We start from the raw sequence: 18,018 nt of genomic DNA, 5'->3' as shown, positions 1-18,018 counted from the left end.
TGCTGACTCATAGACACCCTATCCCTGCTGTAGACCTGTTCCAAACACACGGCACACAACAGTTGGTGAAGAAACAAACCTAGTGTGTCCTCTGTGGACGGTGCCAGGCTGATCAACTGATAGGGAGCAACGCGTCTCCCAGGGTGAGGAGCCTGTGCAAAAGGAAGCAGCGTCATGTGCTGTTTGTACAGCCAGAGCCTCAGCTGCACTTCAGCCTTGGCTGCCAGAGCCGGGTTGCAGTCATTGGCTCCCAGGCTTTCCTGGGCAGCAGCACACCCAGCAGAGTCACCTGAGTGGCTCCTTACTGCTCACACGTGACCATGAGGGAGGCTCTTGCATCTCTGGGCTTTGGGTTTCTCATCAGTAAAGGACAAAGTTGAACCTGATACTCTCTTATTTCTTCCAATGCTGAGTCTACGAGACAATGTTGTCCCGTGGAGTCCGACCAACTCGTGTTCACATCTTTGCTCTACTTCTTACCACTTGTGTCTTCCTAGAAAACAGTTGGCTTATTTTGCCTTTTTAAACTTTGATCTCCTCATTTAGAACACGGAGTTGGTCATACTTCTGTTGAGGCATTGTTGCAAGGTTTAAATGAGGGATGGAAGTCATTCAGTCCTGGGGCGGCCCATGGTAGCTCCTCAATCAAACGCTCTTTCGTGGCGATCCTTGGGAAGCTTCCGTTCCTGTCTGGAGCCAGAAGGAGGGTTTGTGGCTCAGAAGCCAGTTCTGGCTCTTGACACTATGCTGTTCCTGGTGGGCTCTGTGCTTGAGAAGTGTACCTGTAATCGGGCACACCGTGGCTGTCGGTGTTTTCCTGCAAGGGGCTTCTTATCTGAGATGCCCTGCGCCCTGTGACCATTCATGGCGTCCTTCACAGTATTCCTGTTGGTTAAGACTTGAAAAGGAAACCCCATTATTTATCTGCACTCACAGCTGGCAACAGCATCCTGAGCCCAATATCCTGCGGCCTGTGCACATGACCATGGCGTCTTGATTGTCACCCCAGTTTGCATCAGCTTTGAAGATTCTGTCTTGCTGGGGCCACATGGACAGTCAGACATGTGTCTGATGTTGCTAGGAAGCATTTGCCAAAAGAGTTTGAATTTTCCGTTCAAGTACAAATTAGACCTATTTTCAAAATTTCATATTATTTTCTAGCCATAGTACTCTTCTCCCTAGTACCTGCTTTGCATGTGACCAGATAACCTTGATAACTGAAACTCTCAGATCATGCCTGCATTCTGGATGACGCAGCTCTGCGGTGGCAGGTGGTGTATAGGTGGGGGAAGAGCTGGAAGATGAGGGATCCCTGGGATGGGGGAAGTGGGGAGACAGAGCATGTCTGAAATTCTAGACAAGGCAGACTTTTTTTTTTTTTTTGGTACCTGTTTCATGTTGTCTGTGAATGGGTATGTAAAGAAATAAAAAATAATATTACTTATTAAAAATGAAACCCATAACTCTCTTTAGTTTTATCACAAAAGAATTTAGGCGACAGGATTTCCAGGCACGGAGGGATGGCTAAAAAGCCAATCTCAGCCGGGAATGGTGGCTCACGCCTGTAATCCCAGCACTTTGGAAGGGCGAAGCAGGTGGATAACCTGAGGTTGGGAGTTTGAGACCAGCCTGACCAACATGGAGAAACCCCATCTCAACTAAAAATATAAAATTAGCCAGGTGTGGTGTCGCATGCTTGTAATCCCAGCTACTCAAGAGGCTGAGGCAGGAGAATCGCTTGAACCCAAGAGGCGGAGGTTGTGGTGAGCCAAGATTGTGCCATTGCACTTCAGACTGGGCAATAAGAGTGAAACTCCATCTCAAAAAAAAAAGCCAGTCTCCAAATTGTATGCTCCTGAATCTCCTCAGGGTGCATCCTTTAAATCTCTGGCTTAAATATAAACAGGAATCTCTCCCTTGGCTCCCCTTAACTGATATTTTCAGAAGAGAACTTTGCTAAGTGTAGTATTAAGAGAAGACTGATGAGGATCCCACGGCTGGTCCAGCACACACACTGAGATACCCACACTGAAGTCTGCACCACCCGTTGAGGAGCTGGCACCTCACAGTCCCTGTCCCGTCTCCCTTTCCTCCTGGATCCTTTTGTGTGTCTCACAAGGAAAATATCCTTTTGTTGGCCTCACAGTATTTTTTTTTTTTTTGAGATGGAGTTTTGCTTTTGTCTCCCAGGTTGGAGTGTAAAGGCGCAATGTCAGCTCACTGCAACCTCTGCCTCCCAGGTTCAAGTGATCCTCTTGCCTCAGCCTCCCAAGTAGCTGGGATTGCAGGCGCCTGCCACCATGCCCAGCTAATTTATGTATTTTCAGTAGAGACAGGGTTTCACCATGTTGGCCAGACTGGTCTTGAACTCCTGACCTCAGGCAATCCACCCGCTTCAGCCTCCCAAAGTGCTGGGATTACAGGTGTGAGCCACTGTGCCTGGTCCACAGTATTCTTAATATTCCAACTCCTTCCTCGCCATAGCTGAATGACCACTTGGTGCTCATATCTGCATAGGCATGGGCTTCTTAGTCAGACTCAAGATTCAACCAGACACAATAGCAAGAGTCTGATGAGTGTTGCCAGCTGTTCCTTATGTTGACATCCCATTCTCTTCTTCTTATTCAACTTTTAGTGAACACCTACTATGTGCTCTTCGCATATAGAAGTGAAAAAGAAGTGCTGGTAATTCTCTACACAATAGCAATTTGTTGATTGCCTGCCATGTGTTAGGTTCTTTGCGAGGGACTATCTATGGAAGTAAACAGAAGGGGTATGGAAGCTTAAGACTTTTTTTCTGGTCACCCAGGCTGGGGAGGACCGAGAAGGCTCTCCCTGAGCTGTTGATACCTGTATCTTAAGGATGTGCCTGCTGTAGCACCCAGAAAATATTCCTGGGAGTTTTGCTTCCAGTTTGGCTATGTAAGCTTCTACTGGACCAGCCCTCCCAGAGATACCAAGTATAAACACTGGACAATGTTAAGTAAGTCAGTAAATCAGTAATTTATTAAATAACCAAATGCCTGAAGGTCCTGGAAAATGAAACTAGACTAGGCAAGAAGATTCAGGAGGGTGTCAACTCCTGAAGATGGGAATAACAAGAATGAGTTCACATTTTCTACAGCTTTTCACTTGAGGAAACTAATAGCCTTTCTGGCTTGAAGAACCAGAGGGAAGAGGTCTGGGTAACTAATGCTACCTGAAAGTAAAGATGGGGATGGAGAAAGGGGGCATTTTGAAAAGGAGAGAGCCAGAGAATAGATGTTCCAGCTTTTGTGTATAGATTCTTCCTCAATCTCTGGCTGACTCTAAACCACATATGAGCAGAACAGATTGCAAGTAACCTAGCTAAGGATACAAGAACTGAACTGAAATTTAAACTGCAGCCCAAAAACACTCAAACTTTTTCAGTTTGAGTCCAACCAAGCCTACTGCCTGCTCAAACACATGAACCAAATATATAGATTTATATAAAATACATAGATATATAGATTTATAACATATGTAGACATAAAACATGTCACTCTTTGGAGAACTACAACAGAATCCAGAGGCCCCACACCATAACCTCCACAATGTCCAGGATATAACCCCAAATTATTCAACATTTGGAGAAACAGAAAAAATGTGATCTTTCTTAAGAGAAGAGACTCTAAGATGAACAGATGTTAGAATTAACACTCAAAGACTTTAAAGTAACCATTATAAAAATGCTCAGTGATACAAAGGAAAATATACTCATAATGAATGAAAATATATGAAATCTCAGCAGAGAAATAGAAATTATAAGAAGAACCATATGGAAATTCTAGAACTGAAAAATAAGATATCTGAAAAAAAAATTCACCACATAGCTCAACCACAGAATGAAGATGACAGAAGTCAATGAGCCCAAGGATAGATTAATAGTTATACAAACTGAAGAGGAGAGAGAAAAATTTTTTAAAAGAGAGAGAAAGAGAGAATAGTGTCTCACAATCATATGAACAATATCAAAAGGTCTAACATAGGTGTAATTGGAATCACAAAAGGAAAAAAGACAGGGACTAGGGAAGAGGATATATGTGAAGAAAAAATGGCTAAAATTTCCCAATTTTGGTGAAAGGCCCTAATATAGATTCCAGAAGCTCAGAAAACCCCAAGTAGGATATTACAAAGAAAATAACAGACAGACTGCTGAAAAGCAACTTCAAAGAGAGAAATCTTAAAAGCAACATGAGAAAAATGACACATTACAAACAGGGAAACAACATTTTAAATTACCATTGGCCTCGCACCAGAAACAATGGAGGAGGTGAGAAGATAGTGGAACAGTAACATATGGAAAGGAAAAAAGGAAAAAAGCAAAAGCAAAACCAAACGTAAACCTCCCAACCCAGAATTTTATACCCAGCCAAAGTCTCCTTCAAGAATGAAGGTGATGATTTCAAACCAAACAAAACAAGAGCTAAGATAATTCATTGCAAGTGGATCTTCGCTACAAGCAAGGCTAAAAGAAGTTCTTAGGATGAAGGAATTTGATACTAAGACTTGGCTGTCCATGACAGAACAAAGAACATTAGAAATGGTAAATCGCTGATTAAATATAGAAGGCTGTTATTTTTCTTCATTTAAAAACCGCATAGGAATATTCAAAGCAAAAACCATGGCATCGTCTTGTGGGATTTATAACATATGTAGATGTGAAACAAATGTCAACTATACCAGAACAGGGTGCAGGACAACCCCAGCACTTTGGGAGGCCGAGGTGGGTGGATCACCTGAGGTCAGGAGTTCGAGACCATCCTGATCAACATGGAGAAACCCCATCTCTATTAAAAATATAAAATTAGCTGGGCATGGTGGCACATGTCTGTAATCCCAGCTACTCGGGAGGCTGAGGCAGGAGAACAGCTTGAACCCGGGAGGCGGAGGTTGCGGTGAGCCGAGATTGCACCAATGCACTCCAGCCTGGGCAACAAGAGTGAAACTCCATCTCAAAAAAAAAAAAGAACAGGGTGCAGGAGACCTCTATGAGGTTGCAAGGTTTCTACATTCTATGTAAAGTGGCATAATATTAAGTCTAAATAGACTGTGAAAAGTTCAGAATGTATAGTGTAATAACATAGAAACCACCAAAAAAATGCTGCAAAGAGACATAGCAAACAAGTGTCACACACACAAACTGGTGGCTGCTTCTCTCACAGGATGTTGTGCAGGGGTTGCGTTTAGAAAGGGTGAGTCCTCACTTTCATCATTGGGCACGCTCTCAGGGTGTCTTCCTTCACGGAGAGGGCCCAGCAACGGTTCCCTGAAATGTTGTGACCTCCTGGGGAAGAGTCGGTCTACAATCTAAGGGATGCCCCAGGGATGGCCGGAGTGACGACTATCTGGTAAATCAACACATGCCCGACCATAGTTTGTCAGTCTTTGAGCAACTTTCTTAGGGGAATGCCTCCTAGAAAAGACCAAAGGAAATGACTTGAATGGTTAAACATTTAAATCTGTTTTATAAACTTTGCTGGTGAGCCTTCCTTCTTATTGTATGTCGCCTCCAAGGGTCATGATAAATCTGGTTGATTTGCTGCTGTGTTCATCTTAGAAATGAAAGTGGTGCAAGGGGAGCCTTGGAAGAGGCATCAGAGGCCTTCGCATCTGTGGCCTGCCCTGAGCCTCTTCTGGGAATGGCACTTGCAGCGTTTGTGTTCTCTGCGGTGCTCCGGTGCTCTGTGCCCCTGGGGATTATGCTCCTGCGACCGCTGGACAGGCTGCTGAGGGCCTGGGGGATAGTACGAATCTCCCTGGCACCTCACAGCCCTTTAGGCTGGGGAACATTTGCCTGCAGACGTTTCCTTACGATCCAGTACATATGGTTTTGTGAAAGAACTGAGCAAGAAGAATTTGCCATGAATAATTCATGTGCAATTGCTTTCAAAATATAAAGTTTTTTTCAAAGCAAGCAACCAGAGGCTCACCGCGGCTGTGGGTGCTTCTGCGGGGGCCATGGCTTTCTACCTGAACACCAGTGCCATCCTGTGCTGGGACAGGCTCCTCTGCAGAGCTGGGCCGGGGACCATGTGCAGATGGCACAGAACTCTCAGCATTCCCAGTCACGTGCTTCCTGCCGAATTCCACAGGCAGGCCCTGGGGATAGCCTTGTACTCCTGTGTTGCCACCCGCCTCGGTCCCCCTGGGCAGCACTGCAACACTTCCATCCCTTCCCTTTTCTCTCACCTGCTAGCCTGGCACCAGCTACACACAGCCTGTTTACTGTTAACCTCCACACGCAGGAAGCCAAGGCCAGGCCTGACTGATTGGACCAGCACAGATACAGCGCACACTTTCACAATCAGACTGTCTGTTATTTACATAGACCGTGAAAGGGAGAATAAGCCACAGGGGCCAGCTCCCTGGTCCTCTTCCCGAATACCAAAAAGGATGACACCAAAACAAAGGAAACTGATGACTGCGCCACAAGGTGTGGAGTGCCCTGTTGCCAAGAGCCACGTCCAGACTGCAGCCAAGTGGCTTCCCTTCTGCAGCTCTAGTGTGAGGGGCCGGGCAGAAAGCCCCTCACCCTATCAGAACCTGGAGGCAGGAGAAACCGTCTCCTGACAGCCTTCCTGGGGAGATAGGGAGACAGGTGGGAGGTGGGCTCAGGGCAGCTCCTTAGAGGCCTCCCGTCCTTTCAGGCTCCACAAAGGCTCAGACTGGCCTTTGCCTATGTGGCCTCTTTGGATACATGGAAGACACCAGGGCTCCATGGCAGAGCTGCTTGCCGCTCCCCCTGGGCCATTTCCTGTCCATTTTCATCTCCTCTCTTCTTTGTCCAGGCCCCTGTGACCTTATTCCAACAGTAGATCTCATCACACTGGTTAATAAGAAGAATGAGGTTTGAGGACGGGCGTGGTGGCTCATGTCTCAGCATTTTGGGAGGCTGAGGCATGCGGATCACGAGGTCAGGAGATCAAGACCATCCTGGCTAACATGGTGAAACCCCGTCTCTACTAAAAATACAAAAAATTAGCTGGGCGTGGTGGCAGGCGCCTGTAGTCCCAGCTACTCGGGAGGCTGAGGCAGGAGAATCACTTGAGCCCGGGAGGCAGAGGTTACAGTGTGCCTAGGTAGCACCATTGCACTCCAGCCTGGGTGACAGAGTGAGACTCTGTCTCAAAAAAAAAAAAAGAAAAGAACCGGGTTTGAACCCCAGGTCTGCCACTTTCTATTCATATGTCTAAGAAAAGTGACCCAAACTCCCTAAGGCTCAGTTTGCACAGCATTAAAATGAGGTTAGAAAGAGTGCCTTTCTTGAAGCTTCTGCTGAGGATTAAATGAAATCCGTGTGGAGCCTGTACAGAGCCCCGCACAATGCCTGGCACACACGGGCACTAAGGGGTGCTGCACAGTGACCATGATGAGGGTGACACTGCAGCACGGCCTCACCTGGTCCCTCCGTTCCCTCCCCAGCTGCCTCTTCCGCTGAATGCAGTGAGCACCGCTGCACTGCTCCACCACCTGGAACTTACTCTGGCTTCTGGTGACATCTGTTGACTTTGTTGATGATAACCTGTGTATTCCTCACCCCTCAACACACTTTCTTCACAACCCATCGGCAAACCCAGTTCTCCTAGAAAGCCTTCCGTCCCCTGTTCCGGGTGGGATTGGTCATCCTGGACGTCTTTGGCCCCTTGGACCACAGATGCATTTAGAACTGTGATTCTGTGTTCTTTTCTGGAGGAAAACCCATGTTTTCCCATTTGGATTGTGAATACTCTGAGATCAGCAGAGGTGGTGCCTTCCATCTGCCTCTATCCACCCAGCATCCCTTCTGTGGGTGGCTCACATCCACGCAGGCAGCTCTGTCTGGGTTTTTGGCCAAAGGGCATCATCTTTTCTGTAATTCCTAGGGAGATGTCATCGAGACAATTCCACTTCAGTATCTGCAAGGCAGGGAAGAGTGTTTTCTTGGGTGCTCCCTCTGCCCCCAACATACCCAAAACTGAAACAGTAGGTCATATGTTTTGGAGGGAAGGAATCAGGAATAACTTTCAGCAAGTGGACTAGCATATGGAGAAGAAAAAAGAGCATTCATGGATGGCCACCCCCATTTAAAAAAACACAGCCGCTTTTCATGTAAACTGGGAGCATAATGAAACTTGAATGAAAACTTCAGTTTTCCCTCCTCAAACTACCTTGCTTGCTTTATTTTGTTTTCTTGAATCTATGTGAACATAAACCTAATGTGTGAGACTCTAAAGCCATGGCAGTGACAAGTGTGGCTTTGGGTATCTTGGATGGCACGGCTTGGAAAAGTCTGCAGTGGCACCTGTGGGCCTGAGCACTATGCCAACTGTGCCACTTGTCCCTTCGTTCACTCACCCAACAAACACAAGCCTTGTGCAAGGCCCAGGGACACAGGAGACTCGGTCCCACCCCCTGGCAGCCTGTGGGTGGGGTCAGACAAGTAACAATCATGAGCCCTGCTGTGAGCCAGCGCAGGGGCAGGAGGTGCTCTGGGAGTAGTGACCCGCGGACCACCTAACGCCTCTCCACCCTCCCCTGTCTCCCTCATCAGGTACTGGAAGACACTGGGATGCCGATGGACGATGATCAGTATGCCCTGCTGACCACTAAAATAGGCTTCGAGAAGGAAGGGATGAGCTATCTTGATTTTGCAGCAGGATTTGAAGGTAGCTAATGGCCAAGTCCACACCCTGTGGGATGCGTCCTGGGTGACACCGCATGTCTTTGCTAGCAGTGCCACCAGGCCACTCGGGTTGAAGTAGCACGAGCTGAGATGTTGAAACGAGGTGTCTTCCGGGGCTGCAAACAACCATTTTTATTTCATTTTATCTGACCATATTCAGCACTGTGAGTGCAGAACTTTGCCTGAAAGAGTCTTCTACAAACTCAGAACACAAATGGTTCAGAAAGTTTGTGCCCCAAAGCCTGTTTCTTCAATCACACCTCACTGCCTTTAAGATTTTCCCCTAATGTAGTTGCTGGTTATCTGTAGTTAACAATACCACACACAGGCAACACAAATATTATTCCTCCCTGTGGACAGAGAAGGATGCAGAGATTCTAAAACGCCACCCAGCCACGCCCCCAGCCCCGCCCCCCACCCGATGTTAGGAAACCCATCTTTGTGCAGTGTCCTGGGGCCGCCTCTCCACTCAATGATGCTGCTTTCTCACACACCAAAGACATTTTGGTGGACAAACAAGCCCACTAGAGAAGCTGCAGAAATCATACAGATATCTCAATGGAATACTCTTCTCTTTTGCTGCAAATACCCTGCAGGCTGGCAGGGCAGAATGCAGGAGCCCCGTGCATTTTCCATTTTCCCGGCCTTGGGTGTGGAGGTGACCGTGTGAGGTGGTGAGTTTCCCAGAGACTCAGGCTGGATCCTTGCCAAGGTCCCCCTAGCCTTGTCAGACTGTCATTTGCCACCCCTTAGAGAGGTCCCACACTCCTGAAAAATGGCATCATGAGAAGCCAGAGCGTTTTAGAATTTCAGCACCATCTCTGGGTAGATGTTTTGATATTTTTTAAGGAAAATAAGAAGGAGAAGGAACTCACCTGCATTTTAGTGAGTGTGTCCCACCTGCCAGGTGTATTCATTTTTCAGGTAAGGAAATTGGGGCCCAGGGTGCATAGGTCACTTGCCCCACATCCCAGTGCTGGCGAGGCCGTCACAGCTGGAACTGGACTCCGTCTCTGTCACCTGCTCCCGGCTTCCTGGCTGCCTGTGTTCTCCTCCCCTCACTTCCTACTTCTCCTCTCCCTGCCCGTCTCCTCCCTGCCCCTCTAAGCTGCGTTCTCACACATAAAGATTCTAGCAAGGTGGAGAGTGAAGCCCTGTGTGGCCCCTGCTAGGGGTCAGGGGGATGTGGCAGAGGGGTCAGGCGGTGGGGTGGGGGTGTTTATCTGCCAGGCAGTAAGGAACCAGAGGGAGGCCACTTGCAGCCTCTGCAGTGAGGCAGGTGAGGCAGAAGCCAGGCTCAAGAGGGGCAGAGGATGCCCACGAGCTTGGGGCGCCCTGTCCCCCATCCATCTGCCCACCACACCGTGAGGAGGGCTCAGGAGCAACAGGTGCAGAGAACCACGTCTGGAACCAAGTCCCTGGTGTGTAGCCTGGCTTTGACACAAGGTCACACTCAGATGACCCCAGCCTAATGGAAACGGGGTAGACATGGAAGTTTTTTGTTTGTTTGTTTGTTTTTGTTTCTGTTTTTGATTTTTGAGATGGAGTCTCACTCTGTCACCAGGCTGGAGTGCAGTGGCATGATCTCAGCTCACTGCAACCTCGGCCTCCTGGGTTCAAGTGATTCTCCTGCCTCAGCCTCCCAAGTAGCTGGGGCTACAGGCACGCACCACCACACCCAGCTAATTTTTGTATTTTTAGTAGAGATGGGGTTTCACCATGTTGGCCAGGATGGTCTCGATCTCTTGACCTTGTGATCTGCCCACCTTGGCCTCCCAAAGTGCTGGGATTACAGGCGTGAGCCAACGTGCCTGGCCAACATGGAGTTTTTAAGGAGAGGTTACACTTCCTTCCTTAATTTTAGGGGAGCGAGAGGGCATAGGCAGTAGGGAACCAACGGGTCTTAGTATCAGACAGCCTGGATTCAGCTGTGCTGTCCATGAGCTCCACCTCCCAGGCAAGCCGGGGACCCCTGAGCCTCACCACCCCCTAGGTAAAGTGCATGGGATGATAGGTTTTCTTGTGTGTAAACAAACACGAGGACCTTCTCCTGAGCGTTGCTGGAAGGACCAAAAAATAGATGAAGGCCTCAGCATCTTACTTAACAGATACACAGTCAGGAAATAGCCCCTGAACTAATGGATGTTGAATGAATTCTATATTCTTGTCTTTAGGACATGATTCCAGGAAACAAAAAAGAGGCAGGAATTCTCATTCTTCTCCTCTGGGAATTGGGAGATGAACAAGAGACACAGGACAAGTAAACCGGGTGCCAAGTGCGGTCTGTGAGGGTGAAAGGAGGCCCCACAGTCTGCAGCATGGTTCCTCCTGGAAGAGGAGGAAAGTGTCTGAGAAATTGAAGGAAAAGAAACTAGATAGTAAGAAAATCAATGCTGTGTTCAACTCACAGGAGGGTACTGTATGGGGTTTTAACAGGATTCGGGACAGACAGAGATAAAGTGTTGATGTAGAAATGAAGCCAGTGGGTCGGGTGTGGTGACTCACGCCTATAATCCCAGCACTTTGGGAGGCTGAGGCGGGCGGATCACCTGAGATCAGGAGTTCGAGACCAGCCTGGCCAACATGATGAAACCCTGTCTGTACCAAAAGTACAAAAATTAGCCAGGCGTGATGGCGGACGCCTGTAATCCCAGCTACTCAGGAGGCTGAGGCAGGAGAATTGCTTGAACCCAGGAGGCGGAGGTTGCAGTGAGCTGAGATTGCACCACTGTGCTCCAGCCTGGGCAACAAGAGTGAGACTCCGTCTCAAAAAAAAAAAAAAAAAAAAAAAAAAAAGAAGGAATGAAGCTGATGGGCACTAATGGAAACCCTGATCTTTGTAATTGTTCCAGATCCTCCAATGAGAGGGCCGGAAACCACTCCGCCGCAGCCTCCAACTCCTTCAAAAAGTTACGTGAACAGCCACTTTATCACCGCAGAAGAATGCCTGAAGCTTTTCCCCAGGAGGCTGAAGGAGTCATTCCGGGTAAACCGTGACTGTCTGGCACTGGGCTTCTCTAGGCCTCCCCTGCTCCCAACCACGCAGCCCAAGTGGGTGTGAGTCCTGGTGTAGGTCATGTCCCAGTCAGCCCGAGGGACACAGAGCATTTCCCTCTGCAGACCCAGCATTGGTCAGGGAGAGGCATGTGGGGAGGATGGGGCTTCCTCCCTCCCTGAGGGACTCCCGTGGACACTTTGCTGGCAGAAGGGTAAGGAGACCCTTTTCACAAGAGGTGGATATTGGTGGAGAAGAAGCATGACAACCCATGGTACAGTGACTTTGAAACCCGTTCATCCATTCCCTCATTGATTCCCTCATCCATTCACCCACCAAACAAGTGTTATACACTTACTATGTGCTAGAATCTGTGCTAAATGCTGGGGATGAAAGCTACCAGCTCCACCCCAGGGAGCTCAGTCTAATCCCAGACACAGATGGTAAACAGACAAGTCATATTCATAGTAATTGGCTGTTGTCGAAGGAACTGGAGCATCCTCTGGAGGCACAAGGAAAAGATCCCTTTAACGAGGACTCCCTGGAGGAGGTGGCCCCCACACTGAATCGTAAGGCCTAAGCATGGGCTGGCCAGGAAAGGAGGGAGCCATAGATGAGGCAGCCTGAGCCAGGCCGGGACAGATGAGGCATGAGCTCTGGGGAAAAGCATGTGGTTTGTCGTGGTGGAGGTGTGCATGGCGCGTGCAAGTTGTAACAGACAAAACAGAAGTAGACGGCAGCCATTCAAACATAGAGGCCGGTACAAGATGATCTGAGCTCTTTTTGTGATGAGAAGTAAAAGAGGGTGAATAAAGTTGGGGCAATCAAGTCAATAAGGCGAACCCCGAGACAGGGCTGAGGGTATTAGGGAGTTAGACTGCGTCCTCACCCCCTGGGTGGAGGGAACACATCCAGAGGCAGAATGGAGATGGGTGAAGTCCAGAAGGGAAGGGACGGATGAGAGACTGGGTATCAGAGCAGCCTGGGGGGCTGTGGGGAGGGCAACACCCCATTTCCTGTGATCTGAGGCATCCTCCCCAGACTGATCACCCCTGGAGATTCATTTTGGTTACCAGGATCCCGTTTCCACATGCCCGTGCATTTATGATGTCAGTCCAGCTTAGACTTTCTAGCAGGGCTCAGAGTTTGAACATTCTGTCCAGTTTTCAGAATGTGCATCCTAATTTTTGGTTTGAAAAAATATGATCGCAATATGCATACATGGAGAAGGATTGGTCCTAATAATCTCATCCAGGCTAAGTGGCCAGCCAAGAGGAGCACTCTGGGAACCACTGGCCTGTGGGCTCCAGCGTGGAGGAGGCAGGGGTCATTTAAGTGGGGAGTGCCTGGTCCTCCAAAGGAGAGCCGGGCTGGGTGGGAGGCAGCGGCCGCTGCAGGGAGAGAGAGCAGAATGGAGGCAAAGGCTCCAGGAGCAGACTCCCTTCTGTGCTAGTTGGCAGGGCTTTCATGGGCACCCTAACTGTAGAGGCCTGGCAGCTGCCTCACTGCACCTTGCCCATTGCAATGTAGGCCCCTCCCTGTTCCCTCTCTCAAACTCTCTCCTCTCTTCCTCACACACTCCTCGCGTCTCCCAGTGGAGGCCGTGGGAAGCCCAGCTCCACGCTACATCGTTGCTTTCCTATCTTTACGATCAGTGAAGCTTGGCTACAGCCAACATATATCCTGTGTTTTCCAAAGAGATCTCTATTTTAAATAATGAATTCATTCAACAGACCATCACCGACACCCACTCTATCCCGCCAGAGAATTTATCAACTAGTGGGTGAAACAGAGGAGTGAACCCCTAATTGCCAGTTTTTATGTGAGACAGACTGGATGCGGGTTATGTCCGGGGCTCGTGAGGACTTAGCTTGTGTCCTTGCAGGTATACTCAAAGTGGACAAAGCATGGGTCTCAATTTTTTAATGGGATGGTACAGTCACTTTTTTGAATTTTTTTGGTAGAGGCGAAGTCTTGCTACATTGCCCAGGCTGGTCTTAGACTCCTGGGCTCAAGCGATCCTCCGACCTCAGCCTCCCAAAGTGCTGGGATTACAGGCATGAGCCACTGTCCCTGGCCTCATATATCTTTTAGAAACAAATAGGATTAACCTGTCAACCCACAAATAGGGTCACGGTACACTCAGTTCTCTGCAACTTCACTTTGCACTTCACAATTCGTCTTGGACTCCTGGCCCTCGCAGGATTGTCTCATCCATGTGCATCTCTGACCGGAGTGCCCACTGTGCTCTCAGGATACATCCTGCTCCCGCCTGGCTGGCCCACAAGACCCCTCACTCCCTCACCCTTTCCTGCCTCTAAGCCTTTGCACATTCTGTTCCTTTGCTTGGATGGCGCCTCCCCTTTGACCAGTGAACTCCTCCCCAAGCTTCTGTCCTTCTCAAGCCCTTCACATCAGCTGAGAGGTTGGCCACTGCAGATTCCCCTCTCTCCTCACGTCCCTCACAACACACAGCCCACAGGGTGCTGCAGTTAGATTCAACAGTGAGCCCTGAGCCATTTCTACGTCATTCACCACAGTAACCCAAGGGGCTGCCACAGTGCCTGCCACAATGCCCATGACCGATTTGTATTTGCTGATTGAGCACACCACACCTGATGCCGGGCAGTGAACTGGAGGGCCACACACAGGGCCTTGTGTGTTCTGACACCCGCAACCACCCTGTCAAGTAGGTTTAATGTTCCCGTGTTATGCTGGATACCCTGAGGGTCAGAGACGGGGAAAAAGTGACACAAAGCCACACCTCTAGTACATGGCACCATCAGCAACTGAAATAACACCGGCTCGATTCCAAAGCCTCTGTACTACGCACTAACATTGGGGAAGCTGAAGACTGAGATTTGAGGAATGATTAGTTTATAAACTTGTGAAGATTAGCCATGTATGATCTCATAGCATCTAGCTTGTCCCTGGAGTCCAGAATCCAGGCTGGCCCCACCTGGCCCTCACACCTCTGTCCCTCCAGTAATCACGCTGGATTGCCATGATTTGCTTCCTGTCTTGCTTCCCTAGTAGATAGACGGTGAGGACCTGGGTGTCAGGGGCCACGTTGCAGTTATGGTGTCTGTGTACCCAGCAGAGTGCTTTGTGCCTAGGAAATGCTGCTCCTTCATGTCCAGCAGCCCCATCTCACAGACGTTATGGTGAGCATGGCTCGGAGAGCTGGAGCTGCAACAGGGAACAGATCAGAGCCCAGACTCATGCTTATGTTCTAGGGGGAAGTGCAGTGGACACAGAAACCTCTACTAGATCAGGTGGTGACATGTGCCAAAGAGAAAAGTAGAGGATCGTGGGAGGCCAGTCAGGGCTGGTGCCATTGTACAGAGGAGTCAGGAAGTGCCTCTCTGGAGAGGGGACACTCAGACACAGTCATGAAGGAGCCAGAGTGAGCCCTGGGGACACTGGAGAGGGCTCCCTGCGATACCCTGAAGCAGGCTCGGCCTGTTCAGAGAACAGTGAGGGGACAGGTGGGATGGGGGTGTAGACGGGCTTGTGGGCCACGGCCAGGCCTTGGCCTTGGACTCTGAGTGAGAAGGAGAGTCAAGGGGGTTGAGCAGAGGCGCCTCATGCATGATGTCAGCTGTAAGGGATCGCTCGGGAGCGATTGCACAGAGCAGAGGCCACGGAGCCGACAATGGCAGCTGGGAGCCATCACGAGGTTCCTGCAGGACTCCAGCAACCTTGGGTGGGGGCCAAGGTGGTGCGCCTGGGAGAGGGGGTCCAGTGCTAATGCACTCTGAAGAGAGAGCCAGCGGGATGTGTGGGCAGACTGGATGTGGGTGTGAGAGGAAGCGAGGGCTCAGAAGGGCTCCCAGGTTTGTGTCTGAGCGACCAGGAGGAAAGAGCTCCACTTACTGAGATGGGAAGACTTAGGAGGAATAGGATGGGGACAGGGGGTGGAGGTCAGGAGTTTGATTTGGGCCATGTTCAGTTTGACATCCCAGAGAAAATGCCCCCAGACCACTGGAGATGTGAGGCTGTGGGTAGGGGGGTGGTGGCTTGGGGCTGGCAGTATAGAGGGAATCATCAAGAAACAGATGGGCCTGCACCCCAGGAGGCCCCCTTGGGCAGAGTTAGACATCAGCCTCCCTGCCACACTGTATTGTCTCCCAGAGGCAGGGGCGGCATCTTTTAAATTCATTTCCACAGTATTTAGCATGGCGATTGCACATATCAGGTACTGAATAATTTTTGGTGAATGAATACATGAGTGAATACAGAGAGAGCTTTCCACAAAATCCCCACACACTTGCATGAGACACTTGAGTCACAGCAGGCCTTGCTTGATATCCTAAGTAACCTCTGTAGGAGGAGCCTGTAACAAGAGGGGACAAGAGCAATGCCGCCAGAGCAGCCAGGTAACTCCCAGGTGAGGGGCTGCGTCAGGTGCCGATGGAACGAGGTGGGTTGGGGCCACATCAACTTTTCAGGCCTGAGACCCGGGAAGCAGGTGCATGTGGGAAACAGGCATTGGCCCCGGGCAGAGCCTTGCACTTGCTGTATGATCCTAGGCAAATGGCAAGTGCAACAAACAGCATTTTAGAATGCCGAGAAAGCCAGGCTCGTTCTAAGCACTTTGCATCATTAGCAAATTCACTCCTCACAAACAACCCAAGGACGCAGGGACTGTCATAGTCTCCATTTTACAGATGAGAAAACAGAAGCACCACAAGGTTATCTCACCCATGGTCGCGTTGCTAGTAAGTGGCAGAGCTGGGGTTTGCCACTGAGCCGCCTGCCTGCAGAGTGCACGCTCCATCACACATCAGGGTCTCTAGTCACGGATTCCCTGGGAACCCTGAGCCTCTGTTTCCTCATCTGCAAAACAGGAATCCCTGTGCCCTCCAACCAGCATGATGGGCTGAGTGGAAGTCCTTCAGTTGTGGCAGGCTTGTGGATCCCAGACACGGCTGATCTCTATGGTCATCGAAACAGAGGCCTAGCCTTTGGGTGGCTCCTTGGTGTGAGATTCAGTGCAGTATTTGTTTGCCTGTAGACGGAAGCAGCCAGACATTATGAAAGTGATATAAAAAATTGTGAGCAGAAACCTCCAGTACTTTCTCCTTCCCTTCCTTCCTGGACTAGAAGTACAAGCTCCACAAACCGAGAGTATGGAAGGAAAAGAAAAGTGGCCTGTTCCTTTCCCTGAACTCTTTTCATTCAAAGAGGATCATTTATATCCCCTGGGTAGCTGGAGAGCTTTATAATTTCTTGGGAAAAGCAAAGCATGGCGAGGATATTCCTGGAACAGCCAAGTCTCTAAAAGCAATAGTTGAGGCCCAGCCAAGCTGCCCCTCCTTGCGTGGAGATGAGGCTGTACACGTGGGGGTGTGCATGTGTGGCCGTCCGGGGCTCACGGGGAAGGGCTTTGACGTGTGTGTTTTGTTTTTAGGACCCCTACTCTGCCTTCTTTAAAACAGATGCTGACAGGGATGGCATAATCAACATGCATGACCTTCACAGACTGCTCCTGCATCTACTGCTTAATCTCAAAGATGACGAGTTTGAGCGCTTCCTTGGCCTTCTTGGCTTGAGACTTAGTGTCACTTTAAATTTTCGGGAATTTCAAAATTTATGTGAGAAGAGACCATGGAGAACAGATGAAGCGCCTCAAAGACTCATTAGGTAAGAAGGCAGCACGGTTCTGTGTCTTTAATATATGCCGGCCCATGCCACTGTGACGTCCGGCATTTCCACGGCGTCCGCAAAGGGATACAAAGAATGGAGTGATTATTTTTTTCTTTTTCTTGGTTCAGAAAAAGTCATACAAAGAATATGCATTCAGTGTAGAACAACCAGAAAATACAGCCCTGGTCTTACCACCTGTGAGCATCATTTTTATATTTTGCTGGGTATCATTTCAGTCTTTTTTCATATGCATATACTTACATACGTGTGTGTGAGACACATATATAAATATATACATATATACGTGTGTGTCTTTTTTCATATACATATACTTACATATACATATGTGTATGAAAAAATATATATATACACACATACATATATATATACACACATACATACATATACTTATTTTTCTATGTATTAATCTGGGTTCAAAAATATATGCTTTTTGCTCAGTCTTTTAAAATTGAAGCTTGGGAGACCTGTGAGCACAGCCTGTCCTCTGTCCAAGGCTGGGCCCGTCCTCTGCAGGGGCAGGCGGAGGGCCATGCAGCAGCTCTGTGCAGATAAATCTTTGTGAAGTGAACACAGTGACCTTCTTCTTCGGGAACTGATGCCTCCTACCTCCTCTTCACCTCCAGATGTTAATCTAGGTGATGGCTGTGAATTTGGGGAATGCAGACCG

The 18,018-nt window shown here is 49.0% G+C and overlaps 1 protein-coding gene across 13 annotated transcripts in view; it reads left to right on the top strand.

The window, feature by feature from the left end:
* EFCAB6 (EF-hand calcium binding domain 6) overlaps positions 1 to 18,018 on the top strand; it is a 291,734-nt gene that overhangs the window by 176,216 nt on the left and 97,500 nt on the right. For all 13 annotated transcript variants that reach the window (XM_055374821.2, XM_019018760.4, XM_055374819.1 and 10 more), the window contains 3 exons: positions 8,555 to 8,669; positions 11,539 to 11,672; positions 17,095 to 17,327. In XM_055374821.2, the coding sequence (XP_055230796.1) occupies positions 8,555 to 8,669; positions 11,539 to 11,672; positions 17,095 to 17,327 (482 nt within the window). The remainder of the gene's footprint in view (positions 1 to 8,554; positions 8,670 to 11,538; positions 11,673 to 17,094; positions 17,328 to 18,018) is intronic.

The sequence above is a fragment of the Gorilla gorilla genome, chromosome 23 (genome assembly GCF_029281585.2).
Source record: "Gorilla gorilla gorilla isolate KB3781 chromosome 23, NHGRI_mGorGor1-v2.1_pri, whole genome shotgun sequence".
Taxonomy (NCBI): Eukaryota; Metazoa; Chordata; class Mammalia; order Primates; family Hominidae; genus Gorilla; species Gorilla gorilla.
This window is presented reverse-complemented; position numbering and strand designations above follow the sequence as displayed.